At 41.3% G+C, this 20,109-nt stretch overlaps 2 protein-coding genes and 1 long non-coding RNA gene across 5 annotated transcripts; 1 reads left to right on the top strand and 2 right to left on the bottom strand.

The window, feature by feature from the left end:
- Nucleotides 1-978: 978 nt before the first annotated feature.
- On the bottom strand, nt 979-2,415 carry LOC134132709 (excitatory amino acid transporter 3-like). Its single transcript, XM_062564385.1, has 5 exons — nt 2,361-2,415; nt 2,134-2,282; nt 1,732-1,839; nt 1,326-1,448; nt 979-1,177 (listed from the first exon to the last, which is right to left on the bottom strand). The coding sequence occupies exons 1-5, from the start codon at nt 2,361-2,363 to the stop codon at nt 979-981; spliced, it is 582 nt and encodes a 193-aa protein (XP_062420369.1). The 5' UTR covers nt 2,364-2,415.
- A 297-nt stretch (nt 2,416-2,712) lies between these two features.
- Nucleotides 2,713-4,040, bottom strand: LOC119217687 (uncharacterized). Its single transcript, XR_005120283.2, has 3 exons — nt 3,926-4,040; nt 3,179-3,265; nt 2,713-2,793 (listed from the first exon to the last, which is right to left on the bottom strand). It is a non-coding gene; the product is annotated as an uncharacterized LOC119217687 (long non-coding RNA).
- A 3,822-nt stretch (nt 4,041-7,862) lies between these two features.
- Nucleotides 7,863-15,462, top strand: trim25 (tripartite motif containing 25). 3 transcript variants are annotated; one of them, XM_037471526.2, is made up of 12 exons: nt 7,865-8,086; nt 8,411-9,054; nt 9,417-9,512; nt 9,649-9,882; nt 10,652-10,820; nt 10,964-11,035; nt 11,171-11,356; nt 11,539-11,559; nt 11,858-11,917; nt 12,685-12,819; nt 12,933-12,992; nt 13,103-15,462. In XM_037471526.2, exons 2-12 carry the CDS (start codon nt 8,434-8,436, stop codon nt 13,633-13,635), a joined length of 2,187 nt encoding a protein of 728 aa, XP_037327423.2. In that variant the 5' UTR covers nt 7,865-8,086; nt 8,411-8,433; the 3' UTR covers nt 13,636-15,462. The 3 variants fall into 3 exon arrangements, with proteins under 3 accessions (XP_037327425.2, XP_037327423.2, XP_037327424.2); XM_037471528.2 differs by lacking the exon at nt 10,964-11,035 and having other exon boundaries at nt 7,863-8,086; XM_037471527.2 differs by lacking the exon at nt 11,539-11,559 and having other exon boundaries at nt 7,867-8,086.
- The last annotated feature ends 4,647 nt before the right edge of the window (nt 15,463-20,109 follow it).

Consider the following 20,109-nt stretch of genomic DNA (forward strand, 5'->3'; position numbering starts at 1 on the left):
TCGACACTTCATGAATAAGCGCCACGCCGATGCAGTTTCCAAAGACATTAACAACCGCGTTGCAATGGTCTCTGAAAGAAAGAGACAACATCAGACTATGGCAACACAAGATATAGGCTGCTTTACACAGATTTAGTTGCATTATATTAACTCTTTTAACACTAAACTAAGATTATCATTGTTGTATAGCTGACTGAACAAATCAACAAGGTCTTTGTTAGCTTGCTAATGACTAATTTAGCATTAATACATACTATTAACCTGTACAAAGGGAAGTAATACTTATCCGACATGACACTTGAATGCTGTTAATAACTTTGATTTCAGTAGTTTAAATCACATATAACAATTACAAAATTTGCTTCAAATTGTTATGTAAGTAATGAAATAGAAATAACATCAGCTCACATTATTTAGCATAGTCTATCCCGGAATATGCCACTAATTCTAAGCTAAATGAATACCACTAACTGAAAGACATGCATACGCAACAAGAAAAACAAGTGACGCCTACATTAACTAAGCATTGGCCTTCTAAAACCTTTAGATTTTTGAAAGTTATGCCACTTTGGGATGATACAGTGACTTCCAGTTTGCATCCTTGAATGCTTTTGATTGGACGGGGCTCCACGTGTCATCATAAATCGTCCTTAATGTATATCAGCAATTTGGTAAACCACAAGTTTGAAACTAGATAATAGAGGTCAGAAAGGACACAAGCTCAACTTACATGAGGCAATCGATAACAACAAGAAAGGCGGCGCCGTCTGTTGGTAAATCGACCGCCCTCAAAACAAAAAAGGTTGTCATGGACCATGTATATGGGATCCCATCTGCTCCTGCGATCAAAGTTACTAATATACTGCAAATCACACAGACATATTCAGAAAGATGTGGCATGCATTGGTTTAGTATCCTCAACATAAACTTTGTCCATAATGATAATGATGAGAATTACGAAACAACAGGAAGAGCAGCTTACAAAATGCATATGAGCTGGCAGGGGTTCGGGTGGCTGTGATTGAGTTGGGCAATGAAAAGCACAGCGATCGCCTGGTAAAGGGCAGTTCCATTCTTGTGGATTGTGGTCCCGATTGGCAGCATAAAGCGACTTATTGGTCTGACGACCCCCAGTTCCTCTTCACAACATTGCAATGTGAGTGGCAAAGTGGCAAAGCTTGGAGAAATGCAAGACATCCTCTGTTTGTGTGCTACTCGATGTTGCTGCAAATGTTTGAAATGTGAATCTCTCATCAGGCCCTGATGATGAATACGCTGATAAGTCCGGATCACAAACTCACAGGTGATGTGTTACATCATCTTACCTGGATGCGTTAAGGAATGCGGTGAATAAGGCAGGATGGACCTTCCTGACGACCGTACCGGGGTTACGTTTCGTAAAGTAAAAGTAGATTAGTGGTAAAACTACTGCTCCATGGAAACAAAGCCTGCAACACATCATATATGCATAATCAATTTATACTTGTTATTTAAATACAATCACATTCGTAATGTTTGGAAGAAAAGATGAGACGCCTCTCACAAACAATGGACACTTGCCCATCTTATTACACTCAGGGATTTGGCCATAACTTCGGGGGGATATTTGTTAACAAACTTTATACATTTCTATTGGAAATTGTATGATGTGTAATTTAATTTAAGAGTGAAGTTTATTTTTTCAGGAGTGATGTAATTTTATTGATAAAACGGCAAAAAAAGTGAACATACCCGGCAAAAACTACTCCAATGAACTTTCCAAATTTGGGGATTATTTCCCAGTCCTGAAACTCAACGATGTGACTTGAGATCATGAATAGTACTCCAAATGGAAAGAAACTGAAAAGATCAAGGGAGGAAAAACAGACTGACTGGCAAACACAGTTGTCTGAATCAAATACATATATTAGTACATAACAAAGAGCAACCATCTTTCTCCCACTTCAGAAAATTGAAAAATGACCTCAAACTCAATATAATTGAACAGGTGTAGAAGAGTGAAAAACAAGTCTTTTCTTTTTTCTTATTTGTATTTCATTCAATGTCTCATCATAAATATATACTGATGTTTCTATATATGCATTAAATAGAGAAAGTCAATCATGTCTTCAATGGTATTTTGTTTCACCCTACCTCTGAGAATAGTTGAGCCAAGTTTTTGAGAAAAAGCGGACGGCAGCAAAGGTCTCTCTAATTTTTCTAGCTTCATTTCCACCAGTGTGGAAGATTAGGCCAAAAACAGAGGACCAGAAAATCAGGCCCAAAATGTTGGTGCCTTCAACCTGTCAAAAAACCAGAAACTCATTTAGATTAATAGAACAATTGTTATTTTTTTTAGTAACATGGAAAAAAAGACTTACCATCTCCAGACCAGAATTCTCATCTACTTTAATTTCAAAGTGCCTCCTCTCACTGACGTGCTATAAAAGAAAGGAATTGTGTGGAAATCATAAATTACATTACATGGAACGAGAAGAAATAATTAATACGCCTTAATGGCAAACATACCACTTGGAAGAAAGCGCCAATCAGGCTATTTGGGAAAATGTTCCTAGAAATAAAAAAGTGAAATTTGTAACTTAATGGACTTTTCTGAGATGAAGGCACTGAAACTGAAAACCTACTGGAGGGCATATGCAGAGAAACTAGAAATGATGTCAAAATATAAACTTTCTTCTAACCTCACTACATCCAAAAACTTATCGAGGGTGGCGAACGGCTGCTCAATTTCTGCATTTTCCCCCGTCACACCACGAGTGACTCCTGGCTCGATCGACATAACCAGTATCAACCCTGCAACAGAGAATCAGAAGCGTCTGCTGTAGCTCGGCAGCTACATTGAAATGTGCCGACTAGGAATTACTACTCTAAATGCGATAGTGCCTCACACAAATATTTGAAGAAGAAAAAAACAAAAGATACTATTCGCCCTAGTATTGCAGACAACACGCCGACTCACTGGGTCAATCATATCTGAGCCTTTTCCCTCTGAGGGGGGGTTATGGGGAGAAACACATTCTTGAAGATTATCAGGGAAGATATTAGTAAATGTGTTAGTTGTGTGAAATAGCTGTGCTGTATTATCATGATGACATATTGAACAAGCACATTTACAAGATCAAGGAAGGAAAATGGACAGTATCTTTCCTAACAAGACTAATGTACATATATGTCTTACCTGAAGTAACAGACAGGAGACTGGTTGACAAAATGAAGGCTGTTGCACGTCGTTCTACCTTGCTGGAGATTGGAAATACAGAGAAACCTAGAAAAGACAACGTAAGAAACCGGGAGCCATTGGAGAAAAGATTTGCGGGATGTGACGTTGTCTGTTAAATAACTTTGTTTAAGGATAGGACCTTGTGTTTGATGCCAGAGAGGAGGATGATGCGGAGTTAAGTCTTGAGTTACTTTTCCTGTGCCGGGGCGTGGGGAACATATGTTTGATTTTGGAAATTGTTCTTAGTTGAAGAAAACAGGACGGGTCAGGTTTTGTGATTTGTTGTCAAGAGGTTCAATAAGTACTTACAGGCCTAAAATGTTGTGCCACCCAACATCTGACATCACTAAGCCAGTTTTAAAAAGTAGCTATTGGCTTCTTGGGTCATCAGGTCTCACAGCAAGGACTATTTGTGTGTCGTATTGAGCAGCAATTAAAAGTTTTGTTGTGATGTTGGAAGATTTGAGCAATCAGTTAATGTACTCATTACATTCTGTTCTGCATCGACAGTTAGAGTCAACCAGCTGTCAAATATGTTATGGAATACACAGAAGGAAGCCAGCAGATGCTATACGGACTCGCTTGAAGGTTTATTTAGGTTTAATATGCGTCAACTTCCCAAACTACCCGTATGTTCCTTATAAAGGTTGTGTGCCCAGCGTGTAGTAACAGTGTAACAGGGTGTGAAATAATATTGCAGCTTACCTGATATTATGATTGAAGTAATGAGAGGGATGCTAATCGCTTGAATAAAACTTAAGATCATATCTCCTGGCAAGCCGAGGTAGGCTTTCCCCAGCTCGTTCAGAGGGACGAAGAACTTAAGAATAAAGCCCAGGGAAATACCTGTAAGACAATTGGGAGGTGTGTTTCTAAAAGTGATTATCAACATACACTGTGGATTGCTGTCGTAAAATCACAGATTTAGTTGCATTATATTAACTCTTATTCTGAGCAAATACTGAGGTCCTCCTTTAGGAATCAGTTTATGGATCTGACAAATCAATTAATACTTTCAAAAGTGATATGTGATATGTTTGTATGCTTCACGTATCCAAGAAACCCATGAACAAAGTGGAACTGCAAGTAATTGGCAATAATGAGTAAATATGAACATTAAAATGTTTTGTTTCGGTTTCTTTTAAAACATTATGACATCATATTATGACTTGAAACAAATAATTCTTACCAGCTTAGGTAAGATACGGGGCTACTGAAATGCGATACACAACGTTTGGTGGCTAATACTTTTTTATGCTGACAGCTTTAACTTACTATTGATAATTTCCTTGCGCCTCGGTCTAAGGATACCCCCGAACTGTTATTGGACGATAAAGTACAGCCTTTCTACCTTATTGCTTTTTTAGTTAACGTTTCGTCGTTAACGTTATCCTTAAAATATTGAATGGCTAATACAATCTGTGATTCCAATATCACCATTTTAATATATCTTAAATTATAACGTATATATAGTATTATCTTTTTCAAAAATACATTTAAAAGAACGCTAAACTAACGTTAGCTAACAAAACATCGTTCTTAACTGCAACCGTTAATTCCGTTAGCTACGACTTACCCAGGAGAGAAAAGAAGGTGGACATGATAAAGCGCAGGATCGACTTCATTATCCAAAGCAATGGCAACGGCAAGGGCAACTGGCGGCAGGCAGGTTGGTGGCAACCAAAACCAAGTTAGTGGCAATCAAAGCTAGTTAGTGGCAATCGTAAATCACTAAATCAGGCAAGTCCGGCGCGAGCGTCACAACGTCACGCTGAGTGGGCGGAACCAAGTTTCCCCAGAAACGGCCGTTGTGTGTACGACAGGTGACTGATGCCGTAAATAAGGGTTAGGTTAGTTTTTTTTTATTTGAGACACGGGAGCCACCCCTTCTCTAGCTGAGACACCTGAGACCTCGTTTTCTTAAGGCAAAGGCTAATTTTAGGTTTGGACCAGATACTGCCCACCTCAATCTGAAGTCCGGCGGGTTCCGTCTCGGGGCAGGCGGGTTGACTTGTGTTGTCTTCCCAAAAGTAATGGAATATAGTCATTCAATAGTATTTAAATGTATAATGAATGTCTAAAAACCCATTTTGAGATTACATTTATTTGAGTTGAAGTGTTGCCCGTAACTTTAATTTCCAAATCTTACAAAAAAATTGGGAATTAAGTTAAATAACATACTAAAGATCAAGCTTGTGTAGAAAGTATTCATTAACATCAAAAGTGTTGTTTTTCATACCATATATTTACTACATGTAAAAACGAAAAGATGAAGACCATTCAATACACACTGGGCCTGTTTCACAATGACAAATTACCATTACATCAATTTACCACACACAAACACACACACACACACACAAACCCACGGAACCAATACTTTTTTGGTTCAACGATTCTTTGAATGCAAATGAAGAGAGCGCAGTGTGTTGGTGCGCTTTTAAATATTTCACCTGCAGTTGGATAAATATTAATGAATGCATCTTTTCCACAAGATGTATTGTTAGGAAAAACCTCTATGTCACCCAGTATGTCAAATTGCATACTGGGTGAATATATATTAATGTCTCTTTTCTATGTGCACACAGGAGGAGCAGTTTGCAGTCCTGCTGAAGGACCTTCACCAACTCAGCGAGCGTCCTGAAAGTTTCTTTTATGAACATATTTAGATCAGATTTGAGGAGAATATGAAACCGTCATGATTTGTCTGCATTTCAGCTTCCACTGCATTCCGGCTGCAGATGCTTGTAAACTTTTAAATATACACTGGGAGACCCTGAGAAATTGCAGCCCTGTAGCTGTGTTGGTTTGACAACAACTTTACCAAAGAGTCAAATATCAAGCAAGTGCAACTCAAGACAAAGCAAGACAGCAAATAAGTTACGGAGTCCAGCAGAAATATAAACATGCAAAATAACCTACAATTTCACTCATATGGGCCTATATGATCATGAAGTCAGAATCCACACGAAACTGTACCAAGTAATACACACTCAATGCAATTTTCATTGTAATTTTTCAATAAAGGGGAGAACTTGCCCTTTAATTATATGTCCATCTTTAATGTATGCTAAATGCTATGATTTTACCATGTTGTTTTTATGAATATCTTGCTGTGGGCTAATACTAATATGAATGCCATTTGTTAAGTGTTCAAACAGCTGGGCAGGAACAAGCTGGTAAAAAGAACCTTACAGATGTTTTATTTATTACTATCATAGATAAATTCCAGTATCTTATTTGTGGTATCGTATCGAAAGTACCGGGTATCAAAATATTGTAGCAGGTATAGTATCGAAGTCATACTATTGGTATCGTGACAACCCTAACTGTAGCGACTCTGGCTAATTAAGCTCTGGACAACATGCTCTTCTTGACTTTATTACGGAAACATGCTACTGTCGGGCGTACGCCGAACAAAACCAAAACTGCTCTCCCAAAACAACAAGAACTTCCGAGCTTTCTCACGTAACCCACCCCCCAAACATCAACACATCCCCATAGGTGGCACCAGGATAAGTGACGTAAAACATTGTGAGCCCTTCACTGAACTCCCAAAACTCTGTAAAGTGGAACTCCGCTCACAGAACATGTAAACAGTCAGTTACAATACCGTGACCTCCAGTTTGCACCATTGAATGCTTTTGATTGGACGGGGCTCTACGTGTCATCCTTAATCTTGTTATATTATTGTATATCAGCGATTTGGTAAACCACTAGTTTGAAACTAGACAATATAGGTCACAAAGGACACAAGCTCAACATGAGTGATCGATAACAACAACAATGACGGTTTCCTCTGCTGGTAAAATAACCGCCTTCAAAACAAAAAAGGTTGTCAAGGGCCTTGTGGAAGAGATCTTCTCTGCTGCTGCGATCACAGCCACTAATAGACTGCAGATCGGACAGACATGTTCAGAAAGATGTAGCATGCATTGGTTTCACATCAGGAGAACAGTGCTGTTGGATCACTGTTACGTCGTTGCACCAGCTGTTGTTAAAGTAGAAGCAGATTCCTCCACCCTTCGTCTTGGCGGAGAGCTCCGTTTCGTGGTCCGCTCTGAGCAGATTGAAGCCCGCCAGCGGGAGCGCGGAGTCCGGTATCGATCCACAGAGCCAGGTCTTCTTGAAGCACAAAACGGAGGATGTAGAAAAGTCTCTGTCTGTCCTCACCAGTAGCTGAAGTTGGTCCAGTTTGTTGCTCAGTGAGTGCACGTTGGCGAGAACATATGCGGTGTGCGAGAACCACGCTGCAGAGTCACACACGCAGAGACCGATCCAGGGTTCATGAAAGGAGAACATATTTTACATATTTTCTGCTGTATATTGTGTATCTCTTTTAATTACATCAAAAGAGATATGTTTGTATGCTTGACGTATCCAGGAAACCCTTGAACAAAGTAACAGGTGTTACACCGAAATCTGTGACCCATCAGAAATTGACCGCAGAGGGCGCCGTTTGACATCGTCTGTTCGAGGGCAAAGAAGAGCGACGACGCAAACGGCGTAGTTTATTCTCAGTTTATATATTTTTAATTAAACTTGATTTTTGTTTGCAATGTAAGAAATTTGCTCAACGTTTTTTGTTTGCATAAAAAGACAAATCTACCTTCATACTACGTCACATGCTCAGTCGTCACCGCACAAAGCAGCACCGCGCATGCGCGAATTGACGTGGTTCTTCGGTCACTCCTAAAGAGTTCCGGAGAATCAGGAGAAGGTATACGTTTATTTTTCCGCGCGTGGAAGTGGAGTAAAATCTCCGTTTGAATATATATGTATATATGCTTGTATACATATATTAATATATCTGAAGAGGTGTAAGTTAAGACAAGATCGTCAGAGCAACACAGCCGAGGATTCAAGGTACGATCGGATATTTATATGTGTTCATAACTTGACTCGCTAACGTTATATTATCACTTCCGAGCGCCCTCTTCGCGTGTTTTTAGGGCATTCCTGGTAAGCGAAAACGTCAGAATGCGGAAGTCGGCGTCGCGCTGAATTCGCAAACCTCGTCTTAAGAACTCCTGCATAACACAGACAGTTACCACGCGGTTATTTCGCGAAAGTAACATGACAAACTGGAGAAAACGTCGATATTAAGAATAATTGTTCCCTTACGTTTTGAGTAGCGCTTTACTTTTGTTTTCCTGGATCTCCAGAATTAAGTTTCGTTTCTCCCCGCAGCCTCACGTGACAGTTGTGACATCATGGCCGAGATGGACGTGGGTCCGTTCTCGCTGATCAGCCTGGAGGACGAGCTGACCTGCAGCATCTGCCTGAGTCCCTTCGACTGTCCGGTGACCATCCCCTGCGGACACAACTTCTGCCAGGAATGCCTGCTCGCCACCTGGAAGGACTCCTACAGCTGCCCTCAGTGTCGCACCCACTTCCCCACCAAGCCGGACCTGAAGAAGAACACGGTCCTCAGCACCGTGGTGGAGACCTTCAACCTGAGGACCGCCAAGAGCGCGGCCGGTCCGCCGGCGGAGGAGGGGGAGAAGGAGGAGAAGGAGGCGCGCGCGGCCGTGGGGAAGGAGGCCATACGCTGCGATACGTGCATGCAAGCGGACGCGACGCACACCTGCCTCACCTGCATGGCGTCTTTCTGCGAGGAGCACCTGCGGCCTCACCGGGAGAACCCGACGTTTAGGCTTCACCAGCTGAGTCAGCCCATCGGAGACCTGTCGGAGCGGATCTGCCCGGACCACCACAAGCTGATGGAGCTCTTCTGCAGCCAACACAGCCGCCCCATCTGCAGCCTCTGCCTGCAGCAGGTGCACAAAGGCTGCTCCTTCACGTCCCCCGAGGAGCAGAGGAACAAGACAGAGGTGTGTTTGTCTCTGTGTGTTTGCACCAGATCTGTCCGTTCAATATTAAAAGTTGTATTTGTGGATAACACTGGTCAGATCGGTGCATTTTTAAAGGCTAAGTCCAACCCCACGGGATTCACTGTTGTGATTAGTTGCAAAGGACTACTTTTCTTAGAGAAAATATTTACTGTTAAATAGTTTATTTATTATTCAGCAAAAATGCTCTTATTTTGTGAAATTTGACCAGAGAGGAGGCATGCTTGGTCAGGTGGGCATGATTGCTTTATACTTTTTAAACTGAAGTTAGCATTTAACCGAATAATGAGTGTTTGAAATGTTTGTATCCATCTGTAATAATTGAATGACTCATCTTTCTCTAGTCCGACCTGAGGAACAAGATGGATTTGCTGGACGGGAAGATTGCGAAGAATGAAAATGTCATACTTCAAATAGAGGTCATGCAGAACAAGCTAAAGGTAACTCAAAATGTAACATGTACAGGTAATTCACAGGATAACAACCCATTATTTGAATAAAGAAATTAATTAATGATAAAATTCAAGTTAGTGACTTTTTGATCTACTTTTGCCTCTTCTCATTATTGTCCACAAGGACTCCGCCACCAACAGGAAGGCGACTTTGGCAGCCGAGTATCGGCATATACGGGACATGTTGTCCCGAGATGAGCATGACGCTCTGAATTCGGTGGACCGCGAGCTGGAGGGTGGTCAGACCAAACTCAAGGATCTCGCAAAGAAGTTCACCGAGAACGTTGACAGCATGAGCAAAGCCAAAGAAGACATCCACAGTCTGCTGAGTCAGTCCCACACTCAGTCCTTCCTACAGGTGAGACCACGCGCTTTATCAATACGCTTAGAATCTGGATGCTAATGATTTAAAAAAGGGACAAAAATGCTCTAGTTTAAATAAAAATATTTGTTTTACTTATCCATAGTTAATGTTTAAAGTACCGCCGTGGAAAGTAATACCCACATAAATACTAATATCAGTATTGTAAGTGTATGATATACAGTATTGAGTTTAAGGCTTAAGCTGAAGAAAATGTGAAACTATCCTTACACAATATTATATGAATATATATTTCTCTCTCTGGGAGAAAAACACTCTGCAAGATCACGACTCTTTGCTGTGCTGGCTCCCAGATGGTGGAACGAGCTCTCTGGTGACATCAGGACAGCAGAGAGCCTTCACATCTTCAGACTAAAGACACACCTCTTCAGACTACACCTCGACTAAAACACTAAAATTGTAGCACTTAGATTGTACTTTGCTCTTAAGTTGTAAAACGGCTTATATGATCAAAGTGCACTTTCATGTTTCTTGTTCTTCAGAGTTTGTATCTCTACGGTTGAAATGCACTTATTGGAAGTCGCTTTGGAAAAAAGCGTCAGCTAAAGGACATGTGATGGGAGTGGGTTACGCCAACGTTACGTAAAAAGAACGGGGAAGAAACTTCATGGTTTTAACCTTCACACTCTAATCTGACATCTTCATTCCTGCAGCATTCCAAAGACATTCAAACTACAGTACCTTACATTGCCTCCACGACAGAACATTAAAAACAAAACCTCTTAATTTGTGTCTCTATTCTCAGGCCTCATTTGACCTGCCTAAAGCTGCGACTTTTGAACCTTTCACGCCACGAATCAACATAGACTCCAAGAAAGTGACAGCAACACAGGCCTTTACTGCTCTCCTGAAGGAGCACCTGACAGAGATCCTCAAACAGCCTGTTGAGGCCAGACAGCACTTCCTTAAACCAGGTGAATGTGCGCGTACATTTTCAGTGAAAGATCCTCCGACGGCTCCCGCATTGTTATGTTCTTCAGCTCCACATCTGTTGCATTATTACTTACTTCATCAGTGTGAGTGTGAATCGCTGTGTGAATCCAGTCCCATTTATCAGTCACAGACAAAAAAGCAGTTCCTGGTTCAGCACCGGAGAGTTTTGGAAGTACTGGATCTCAGCCAGAATCTGGTATATTCACATTATAAAATATCTGCCGATTTTATATGATAAACATTCACATCCGTTTTTGCTACATTTATAAAGTTTTGATAAAACACCTTCAAGCATCTGACAAAACGTGTTGTTTCACCTCATCTCTTTCAGAAGTAAACATGCCTCCGAAGCAGAAAAGACCGCCGAGGTCCCACAGTCCAGGCCGTCCACCCATCCAGCCATTATTCCATCCAGTTCGTATGCCTTCTTACATGGAGCCACATAGAGGCTGGAATCCACATCAGCATCCACCAGGCCCTTATATGGATCCTCAGTTCATGGCAGGACAGAGGACAAGTAAGATATAATTATACAAATCACACACACACACACGCGCGCAACATTGAAGGCTGTATCACTTCAGCCATCAGAATCGTTTGTAGGATGCTGGTGTAGATACATTTATCGGTGGGATATTTTACCGTTCGAGATGCATTGAAAACGTGCAGTGAAGCCATTTATGTCCCATTTTGTTGCAGATGATAACAGTGGCATTCTTGGTGAGTTGACTCAGTGGAATCAAAAATGAAAGTACAACAACTAATACCATACCTATTCTTAAATTATTCTACGTCGTGTGGTGGTTGGTCTCATCTCTCTCAAAAAAAAAGACTAAAAGACTAATAAGATGCACATGTGACATATACATTTTATAAGGGGTTTTTTACCTGTTAGCAGCTCATCTGGTATGTTCACCTTTCCAACAAAACATCCATTCCGACACAAGTAAAATAAAACTGATTTTTATCCCACGTTAGTGTTCATTCATAACTCATTCACATTTTTTTTCTTCCTCAGAGCCACAATGGATGGGTCCAGGTCCCCAAACCAAACCAGCCGCAAAGAAGAAAACTCAAAGTAAATCAATTTATTCAGTATAAGAATAATTGGGAACACTGGGGGAGTCACAGGCGGAACGAATCAGGGCAGGAAAGACTATCACAAACAGCGGTGACGTAAAACCAGAGAGGAGCACGAGGTGACGTGAGAAAATCAAACATCAAACACTAAACGTGACAAACAAATAAATCGAACACGCGTTGCTGTGCACTTGATTGGAAGTTGTTTAAAAACTTTAAAAGGAGTTCCCATAACAATTAACGCTCCTACACCTGTTTGTATGTGAAGGCTACTCAATGTTCTATCCAAATAAATTATTTTGGAATACATTGAAATGAAATGCAAAATTGCACATTTGACTCAAAAAGAGGTCTAATATCGAAATGAGGTTATTCGCTGCACTTCTAATGAAATGCAATGATCAGATTAGAACTGAAAGAAGTGGTTGGTGTATCTCTCTTCTATCACTACCAATGTCACCTTCATGACGTGTTTTTAGAGAGGTGTTGATTCAACGTAATGGTCATTTTGGAGAATAGTTTTGGTGCTATTGAACTCTAATGCAATATACTGTGACATATTTCTAATATTTTGTCCCCCCTTTTTATATCAATGAGGGAAGACTGTTTTGTAATGTGTTACTACCTCCAACCAGTTATTGTTTGATGTAAAAACTCTAATAGATCTAAGGAGTTTTAATTAATGAATGTTGATTGCACTGAACTGCTTCTCAAAATGAACATTGCAGATACATGACAAAGGTACTAAGTGTTTCATCTTTTCAGAACAAAAACCTCCCCAGCCCACAGAACACAATCTGGGGAAAGGGAAAAAAACCCTTTCAATGGAGGACCTGCTGGACAATGAGAAAGACAAATCCAAAGGCCGTACTCCTGAAGCTAAATCCGATGAGACGCCAGGTAGACACCATCCATTCAGTACTCCACCGATGTACTATTGCTACGGCATCGTGATGGAGAATAATACGAACATATGTCTGATCAGATTTATTTTTTTTTGTCTTCTGTTGCAGAAACGTGTGACGTTCCCCCGAGCATAACATCAGCCATGAAGAGGAGCGATCTCCTGAAATGTAAGTGAAAGGAGCGCAGCGCGTGTGTGTCCCCCCCCCCCCCCCCCCAACGCCAGCGGCGACGTGTTCCTTCTTCTGAATGGTCTTTTTTTGTCCACTGTCCCTCTCAGATAGCTCAGTGCTGACGTTGGATCCGAAGACGGCCCACAAACGCATCGCGCTGAGCGACGGCCTCACCAAGGCCTGCGTGTCGGACGAGCCCGCCAACTACCCCGACTGCCCCGAGCGCTTCTCCGTCTGCTCCCAAGTGCTGGCCTCCAAGGGCTTCTCCAGAGGACGCCACTACTGGGAAGTCAAACTGAGCAGCAACAACTTCATCGGCGTCGGCCTGGCCTACAGCAGCATCGACCGCAAAGGCCCCACCAGCCGCCTGGGCCGCAACGCGCACTCCTGGTGCGTCGAGTGGTTCAACGTCAAGCTGTCCGCGTGGCACAACAGCAGCGAGACCGTGCTGGTCTGTGGCAACCCAAAGCGCGTCGGCGTGCTGTTGGACTGCGAGGAGGGCACTGCTACGTTTTACAGCGTGGCCGACAGGGCGTACCCTTTCCACTCCTTTGTCTTCCCCTTCGCGGAAGCTGTGTACCCGGCTTTCTGGATCTTCTCGAGTGGCACGTTCGCCACTTTGTGCAATCTGCAGGCATGAAGAGCCCGGTGCACACTGAGGGCGAATAATGATGATCCACACTAGCAGGGATTAATGATGTGTGGTTCAGTTATCTCTGCTTTTGACCAAAGAGATGAAGGAGAAGAAGTTATTCTGCCCAGTCCTGGATTATTCATGCATAGCTTGAAGCATCACAACTAGCTTCTGCCATTAGCTGAATCTTTAGTTGTGTGGCCCAAAGAAATGAAAACGGCTTTTCAAAACACAGGAAAAGCAATATGCAGTAATCTGCAGCAATATACTGTAGTTTACAGAATAATCCAGTCTATAAACTGCAAATTGAAGGATTAGGACATGCATACATGTCCCAATTACTTTATGGTTCTTACAGACCACACATAATGCATACTGTACGGTATGTTTGTGACTTGTGTGTCTCCTGTATTTTGAATATGACTGGAAAAAGAAGTGAATAAATGATGTCACTCTCCAGCATATTGCAATGCAGAATTTTCATATGAAATCTATGGGAACAAGGAGGGAAATGGAGTTATGGGGCCTCGTTGATGTGATAGAGATCTTTTTTCACATCATGATATGAATCATTTCTAGTAACCCGAGAAATGTCCTATGCTCGCTCAATCCAACTTTTAATAGCAAACAATATTTAACCATCCAGGTTAACACAGGTGGTAAATTCCTAGAAGACTGCCATGCAATTGGGTACAAACAGATTGGTTTCTGTGACATGTGCTGAGTAGCCACTCCTCTGGTGATGACAATGTGCAACGCCGTTACAAGAGTGGACAAAGCAATAAGTTGTCAAATTCTGGTCTGGCTCTTGTAACATTTCTGCTCATTTCAGCAGCTGCTCCGTTTATTAGAAAGTAAAGGTTCCCTCTATGCCTATTTTACTTTTTTTAAATACTTCCGACGGGACAACGTATTTAAATATTGTCAAAGTATATTGTTCACATCAACTATAGCCCCATATCTTTACTGCCTCAACTGTTTGACAGATTTGGCTGATGAGAAGTCGTATTGACTAACTCCGGGAAGTCTTTATTTGAATTTTTTTCAATTTCTGTGATTGGCACGTTAAACCAAGAAGCACTCAGACTGCTCTGTTGGCTTTTTGTACAGTGGTGAAGGGTAGTTGGATATATAGAATCACGTGGATTGTTTGTTGGGTGATTTATTCCTTGTAATATGACGTTTCATCACAATTGGCACTCTTGTTGGTGCTAAAAAGTGTGAACCAGCATTCCGTGTGGACATCAAGCAGTAGAGATCCGTCTGCACAATAAACGGTATATTAACCGTGATGTTGTTCGAGCATCTTTTTGTTGGGAGGTGTTCAGATGACACTGGTGTCCGAGGGGACTTTACTGAACCTGGTAAAGGTTCGGAAGTGTTAACTACTGCACCGAATTAACTGTTGGTCAAGTTTAAAGATCTCTTTGAGGCATTACAGGCAATGCACTTTAAGTACTGACCTTCATAGTTGCATGAGAATATTTCAATGTGCGGTACATCACTGCATATAAAGTCTGTACTTGTATAGTGAAATCTACTGTTTTCACACAATTAGAGAGTTGTGGTTTGGAACAAAAATATGTGTGACGCTATCCAGAGATTTAAGTGTAGACACTGGATTGTTCCATCCACCATGCTTAGACGGCATAACGGCCTTACTATGCGTTGGCTAGTAAAGGAATTACAGTTGAGTTCATTAAACATGTGACTTAATTACTTATGCCTTCAAAATAACATTGGAGTAATTTTTCATGCATGATTTCATAATTCATTCATTTGTGTTGAATCAATTATCAATAAAATATATTCTCTCTGTCACTGTTTGGTGTTCTTTTTAAGAAGCTGAAGTAGTTTAAGGAGAAGTCCAATATTATTTCCTCATATACGTCAACATCCACATCAACCCCTTCAGGGTCCAGAACACACACACATACATATATATATACATACACACACATATACACTCACCGGCCACTTTATTAGGTACCCCATGCTAGTAACGGGTTGGACCCCCTTTTGCCTTCAGAACTGCCTCAATTCTTCGTGGCATAGATTCAACAAGGTGCTGGAAGCATTCCTCAGGGAGTTTGGTCCATATTGACATGATGGCATCACACAGTTGCCGCAGATTTGTCGGCTGCACATCCATGATGCGAATCTCCCGTTCCACCACATCCCAAAGATGCTCTATTGGATTGAGATCTGGTGATTGTGGAGGCCATTTGAGTACAGCGAACTCATTGTCATGTTCAAGAAACCAGTCTGAGATGATTCCAGCTTTATGACATGGCGCTTTATCCTGCTGAAAGTAGCCATCAGAAGTTGGGTACATTGTGGTCATAAAGGGATGGACATGGTCAGCAACAATACTCAGGTAGGCTGTGGCGTTGCAACGATGCTCAATTGGTACCAAGGGGCCCAAAGAGTGCCAAGAAAATATTCCCCACACCATGACACCACCACCACCAGCCTGAACCGTTGATACAAGGCAGGATGGATCCATGCTTTCATGTTGTAGACGCCAAATTCTGACCCTACCATCCGAATGTCGCAGCAGAAATCAAGACTCATCAGACCAGGCAACGTTTTTCCAATCTTCTATTGTCCAATTTCGATGAGCTTGTGCAAATTGTAGCCTCAGTTTCCTGTTCTTAGCTGAAAGGAGTGGCACCCGGTGTGGTCTTCTGCTGCTGTAGCCCATCTGCCTCAAAGTTCGACGTACTGTGCGTTCAGAGATGCTGTTATGCCCACCTTGGTTGTAACGGGTGGTTATTTGAGTCACTGTTGCCCTTCTATCAGCTCGAACCAGTCTGGCCATTCTCCTCTGACCTCTGGCATCAACAAAGCATTTCCGCCCACAGAACTGCCGCTCACTGGATGTTTTTTCTTTTTCGGACCATTCTCTGTAAACCCTAGAGATGGTTGTGCGTGAAAATCCCAGTAGATTAGCAGTTTCTGAAATACTCAGACCAGCCCTTCTGGCACCAACAATCATGCCACGTTCAAAGTCACTCAAATCACCTTTCTTCCCCATACTGATGCTCGGTTTGAACTGCAGGAGATTGTCTTGACAATGTCTACATGCCTAAATGCACTGAGTTGCCGCCATGTGATTGGCTGCTTAGAAATTAAGTGTTAACGAGCAGTTGGACAGGTGTACCTAATAAAGTGGCCGGTGAGTGTATATTATAGGGCTGGGACTCGATTAAAAATAATAATCTAATTAATTAGAGGCTTTGTAATTAATTAATCGAAATTAATCTCATTTTAATTGCATAAATATTTGACCTGAGAACAGTAATTTTTTCACATGGATTTTTATTTTTGTTCAACCAATTCCAGCAGACAAGCTGTAGAAATAGCATATTTTGTAATATAGTACTTTCAGAAATTCAGGTAGCCTATAGGTAAGTAGACCTTCTGTAAACTATGTTTTTTTAAGTAGACCAATACTTTCAAGTACATTCAGAACATTGGTTATTTTATATGTGTTTATTTCTTCCGGGATTTATTCTCCACTCAGCTGAGGAGGACCCTCAGACTGGTTTAGCTCCATAGGGGAGTGTGTATGGATCCTCTCAATTCACACGCGGGCATCAGCACACATGTCGAAAAAAGTGAAATATGGATCACAGCATAAAAGTAGTGAAATCAACTAGGGCTTTATTAGAAATGCCATTATATGACTTTACTTGACCTGCAATTCTATTATAACGGTATGGAACAGTTGTGGATTCCAGCCTGAGAATCTATGAGAATTGAGGTTGGATTCAAAAGCATCAACTGGTGTGTGGTGGAACAGTGCAGGGAGATAGCAGGAAGGCTGAAGTGTGGAGGATCCTCAGTTCAAACCTGCTCTCTCAGAAGGAGGGTTTGGTTGCAGTCAGGGCTTCAAACTGTAAACTTTGAAACAGTTTTGAGGTTTAGTAAACAATCCCAAGGTCTAATATGAGAAACGGACACAATGAGGCATGTGCTTGAATAGCACAAGGGAACAACTGAAGGGCTGCAGGCTCCGGCAGGCCGTGGATAGCTGGCATTCACTGACAGCCAATCAAATTGCAGCTTTATTTTCACAGAAGACCGTGGTTCAATTCCCGGACGGGGAGAAATCTTAATTTATTTTCATTCATTTGCTTTACAACAGAGTGTACACATGAACTGTTTTGTACTTTTTTGTTTGTTTGAAGAAAAATGAGCCTTGTTATCATTGGCCATTTGTGGATACCTGGCACTCACTGACAGCCAATAAATGTGCATCACTGTTGCCACTGTCTAAGGTGCTGAAACACCTTGTCCAAGGCGCTTTAAAGCTATTGTTATTGTGCTTGTTTCAGCACCTTGCACTGAATTGTTCTCCTGGACTCTGGGGCAAAGAGACACATGAATGATGAAGAGCTTTTTTACAAATAAATTAATGTTTACCTCACTTTGCTGTCTGCTGGTTATCACTATTTTAGTGGAAAGAGTTTGTCCTTTCGCCCTCTCTACACACACCTGGCTGTACTCAGGTGATGTCTCAATATAGTTAACGTACCCCTGACATAATTGTTTGCATCATCATGACAATCATTTTAGCTATTTATCAACATGTAAACAGTATTTCATTATGATCAGCATAATTTGATGGGTGGTACAATGATTAGAATTCACTCACAGGATGTAATGAAGCTAAAGTTCAAAACCAGTGTAATGGCTTCAAAACTCATTGATGACATGTAGACAGCGTGAATTAGATGTATTTATTAAACACAACAGGGACATTCCATGTTGACTACAGAGTATTGTAAGTCCTGTCTCCTTCAGGATGTCCTTCTGCTCACTGTGTTTATAAAGCAGGAAGTGGAAAGCTGCTCCATCGCTTGTCTCCTTCCTGTCTACAAAGGTCCAGTTGGTGAGGACAGCAGGGGCAGAGACGGACAACGTGGCATCTATAAAAACAGAAGACAGAGTACGATAAGTCCTTCTGACCTACAGAATCATACACTTCTGTGGGTAAACATATAATTTAATGTAATAGGACGTGACCTACAAGTTAGTTACTTCTAGTTAATGCTGAATTGTTGGAAAAACTTAAATAATGTTTTGTCTTTGTTGTCTAAGTAATATTGACTTAGACAACAGAGAGACTAACGTGTCTCTCTCACAGAGACACGTTGTGTTCATGGTCTGCTGATAGTCAAGTTGTTTGTGTGTCAATGTCCAGATGATCTAGAGGGAACTTGTGAGGTAAATGTGTGTCCTAAGGTGAACAGCATGATGGCATACATTTAAGGATTATTACCATCACTCGGTGTTTCCTAAGGCCTTTTTAATCTTAAGTTTTAATGTTTATCTTCCAGCTACATATTCCAGTCCTTGGGAAGAAGACCTTTGAGTAGCATCAATGCATCACTTGTTTGTGTCTCCCGCTTGCAAGTATTATTCAATAAATGTGCTGTTTAATGATTTACACCGGTGTCTTTCACAATTATTACTATTGATAGTAAGTTGACGCAAGAAGGTAACTTTATCTTCACTTTACTGCAGCTGTACACTAGAATGCTCCCTAGATTTAGTCAGAAAACAGTGCACTGGTTTCTAATTGACAACAAGGAAACCACTTTGATGAACACTATTTGTGAATATTCTTAGGATGCAGGTATAGAATACACAGTTTACAGCAAACTGGCGGAACTGTAAGTGATTGAGTATCTTCATGTGGTAGAAACAAAGAATTAAAAGAGAGCAAAAGTTTACTCACAGCACTGCACTTGATGCTTTGAAGGAAAGATGGTCAGCATGGGCCTCCCCAGCTCCTGCTCTTCATCCTTCACTGTGATGTAAACATACAACAATGAACATGTCATTAAATGAACATCTCAAGTGCAAACAAGATGATGTGCATCTCCTTCTGTGTATGGAGGAGCCAGCTTCTTCTGGAGATACACCTGGAGCTTGTGCATCTTCGTACCTGGAGGACAGCTGTTCTTCAGGATGAAGGGTGCAGAGCCGTCATCCCTGCTGTCCCAGATTAATCTGTCATGATGAAGAGCATGACATGTTAATAAGTGTATTGAAGTGTGAAGTAAAGTTCACCTTCTGACCATTAAACTATGTAATAAACAACATAACCATGTTTGCCTGTCTGTTCTCTCATTTCCACACTGATGCAGATATTGTACTACAGTAAGAATATCTATTAACACCACAACCTGGTGTAAATACTGTATTTATAAGTAGAAATCCTTTATTCAAGTAACTTACTTGTTACTTAATCAAAGTCTACAGACAAAAAAGTGAGCATCAAAATAAACCATGAGGATTAAAAACAAAAGTAGCCGTGATGCAATATATATCATACATTATCCTAATCATTGAGGCGTGTTGTTGATGTGTTTACATTTGAATGACTTTAATAAGATCCCCATTTATTAGTTGAGTAATGTTACATCTGTGATATGCAACTAGTAAACAATGCAGCCAAACACAACTAAC

This window comes from Pungitius pungitius, chromosome 9, assembly GCF_949316345.1.
Source record: "Pungitius pungitius chromosome 9, fPunPun2.1, whole genome shotgun sequence".
NCBI lineage: Eukaryota > Metazoa > Chordata > Actinopteri > Perciformes > Gasterosteidae > Pungitius > Pungitius pungitius.

Excerpts from the sequence above, each read along its gene's own strand:
- LOC134132709 (XM_062564385.1), bottom strand. Across the intron at positions 1,840-2,133 it reads TGGCTCAACTATTCTCAGAG|TTTCTTTCCATTTGGAGTAC; the intron begins GTAGGGTGAAAC and ends TGATCTTTTCAG. Across the intron at positions 1,449-1,731 it reads ATTGGAGTAGTTTTTGCCGG|GCTTTGTTTCCATGGAGCAG; the intron begins GTATGTTCACTT and ends GATGTGTTGCAG.
- trim25 (XM_037471526.2), top strand. The coding sequence starts at position 8,434 with ATGGCCGAGATGGACGTGGGTCCGTTCTCGCTGATCAGCCTGGAGGAC. Across the intron at positions 11,560-11,857 it reads TGATAACAGTGGCATTCTTG|AGCCACAATGGATGGGTCCA; the intron begins GTGAGTTGACTC and ends TTTCTTCCTCAG. Across the intron at positions 12,820-12,932 it reads TAAATCCGATGAGACGCCAG|AAACGTGTGACGTTCCCCCG; the intron begins GTAGACACCATC and ends CTTCTGTTGCAG.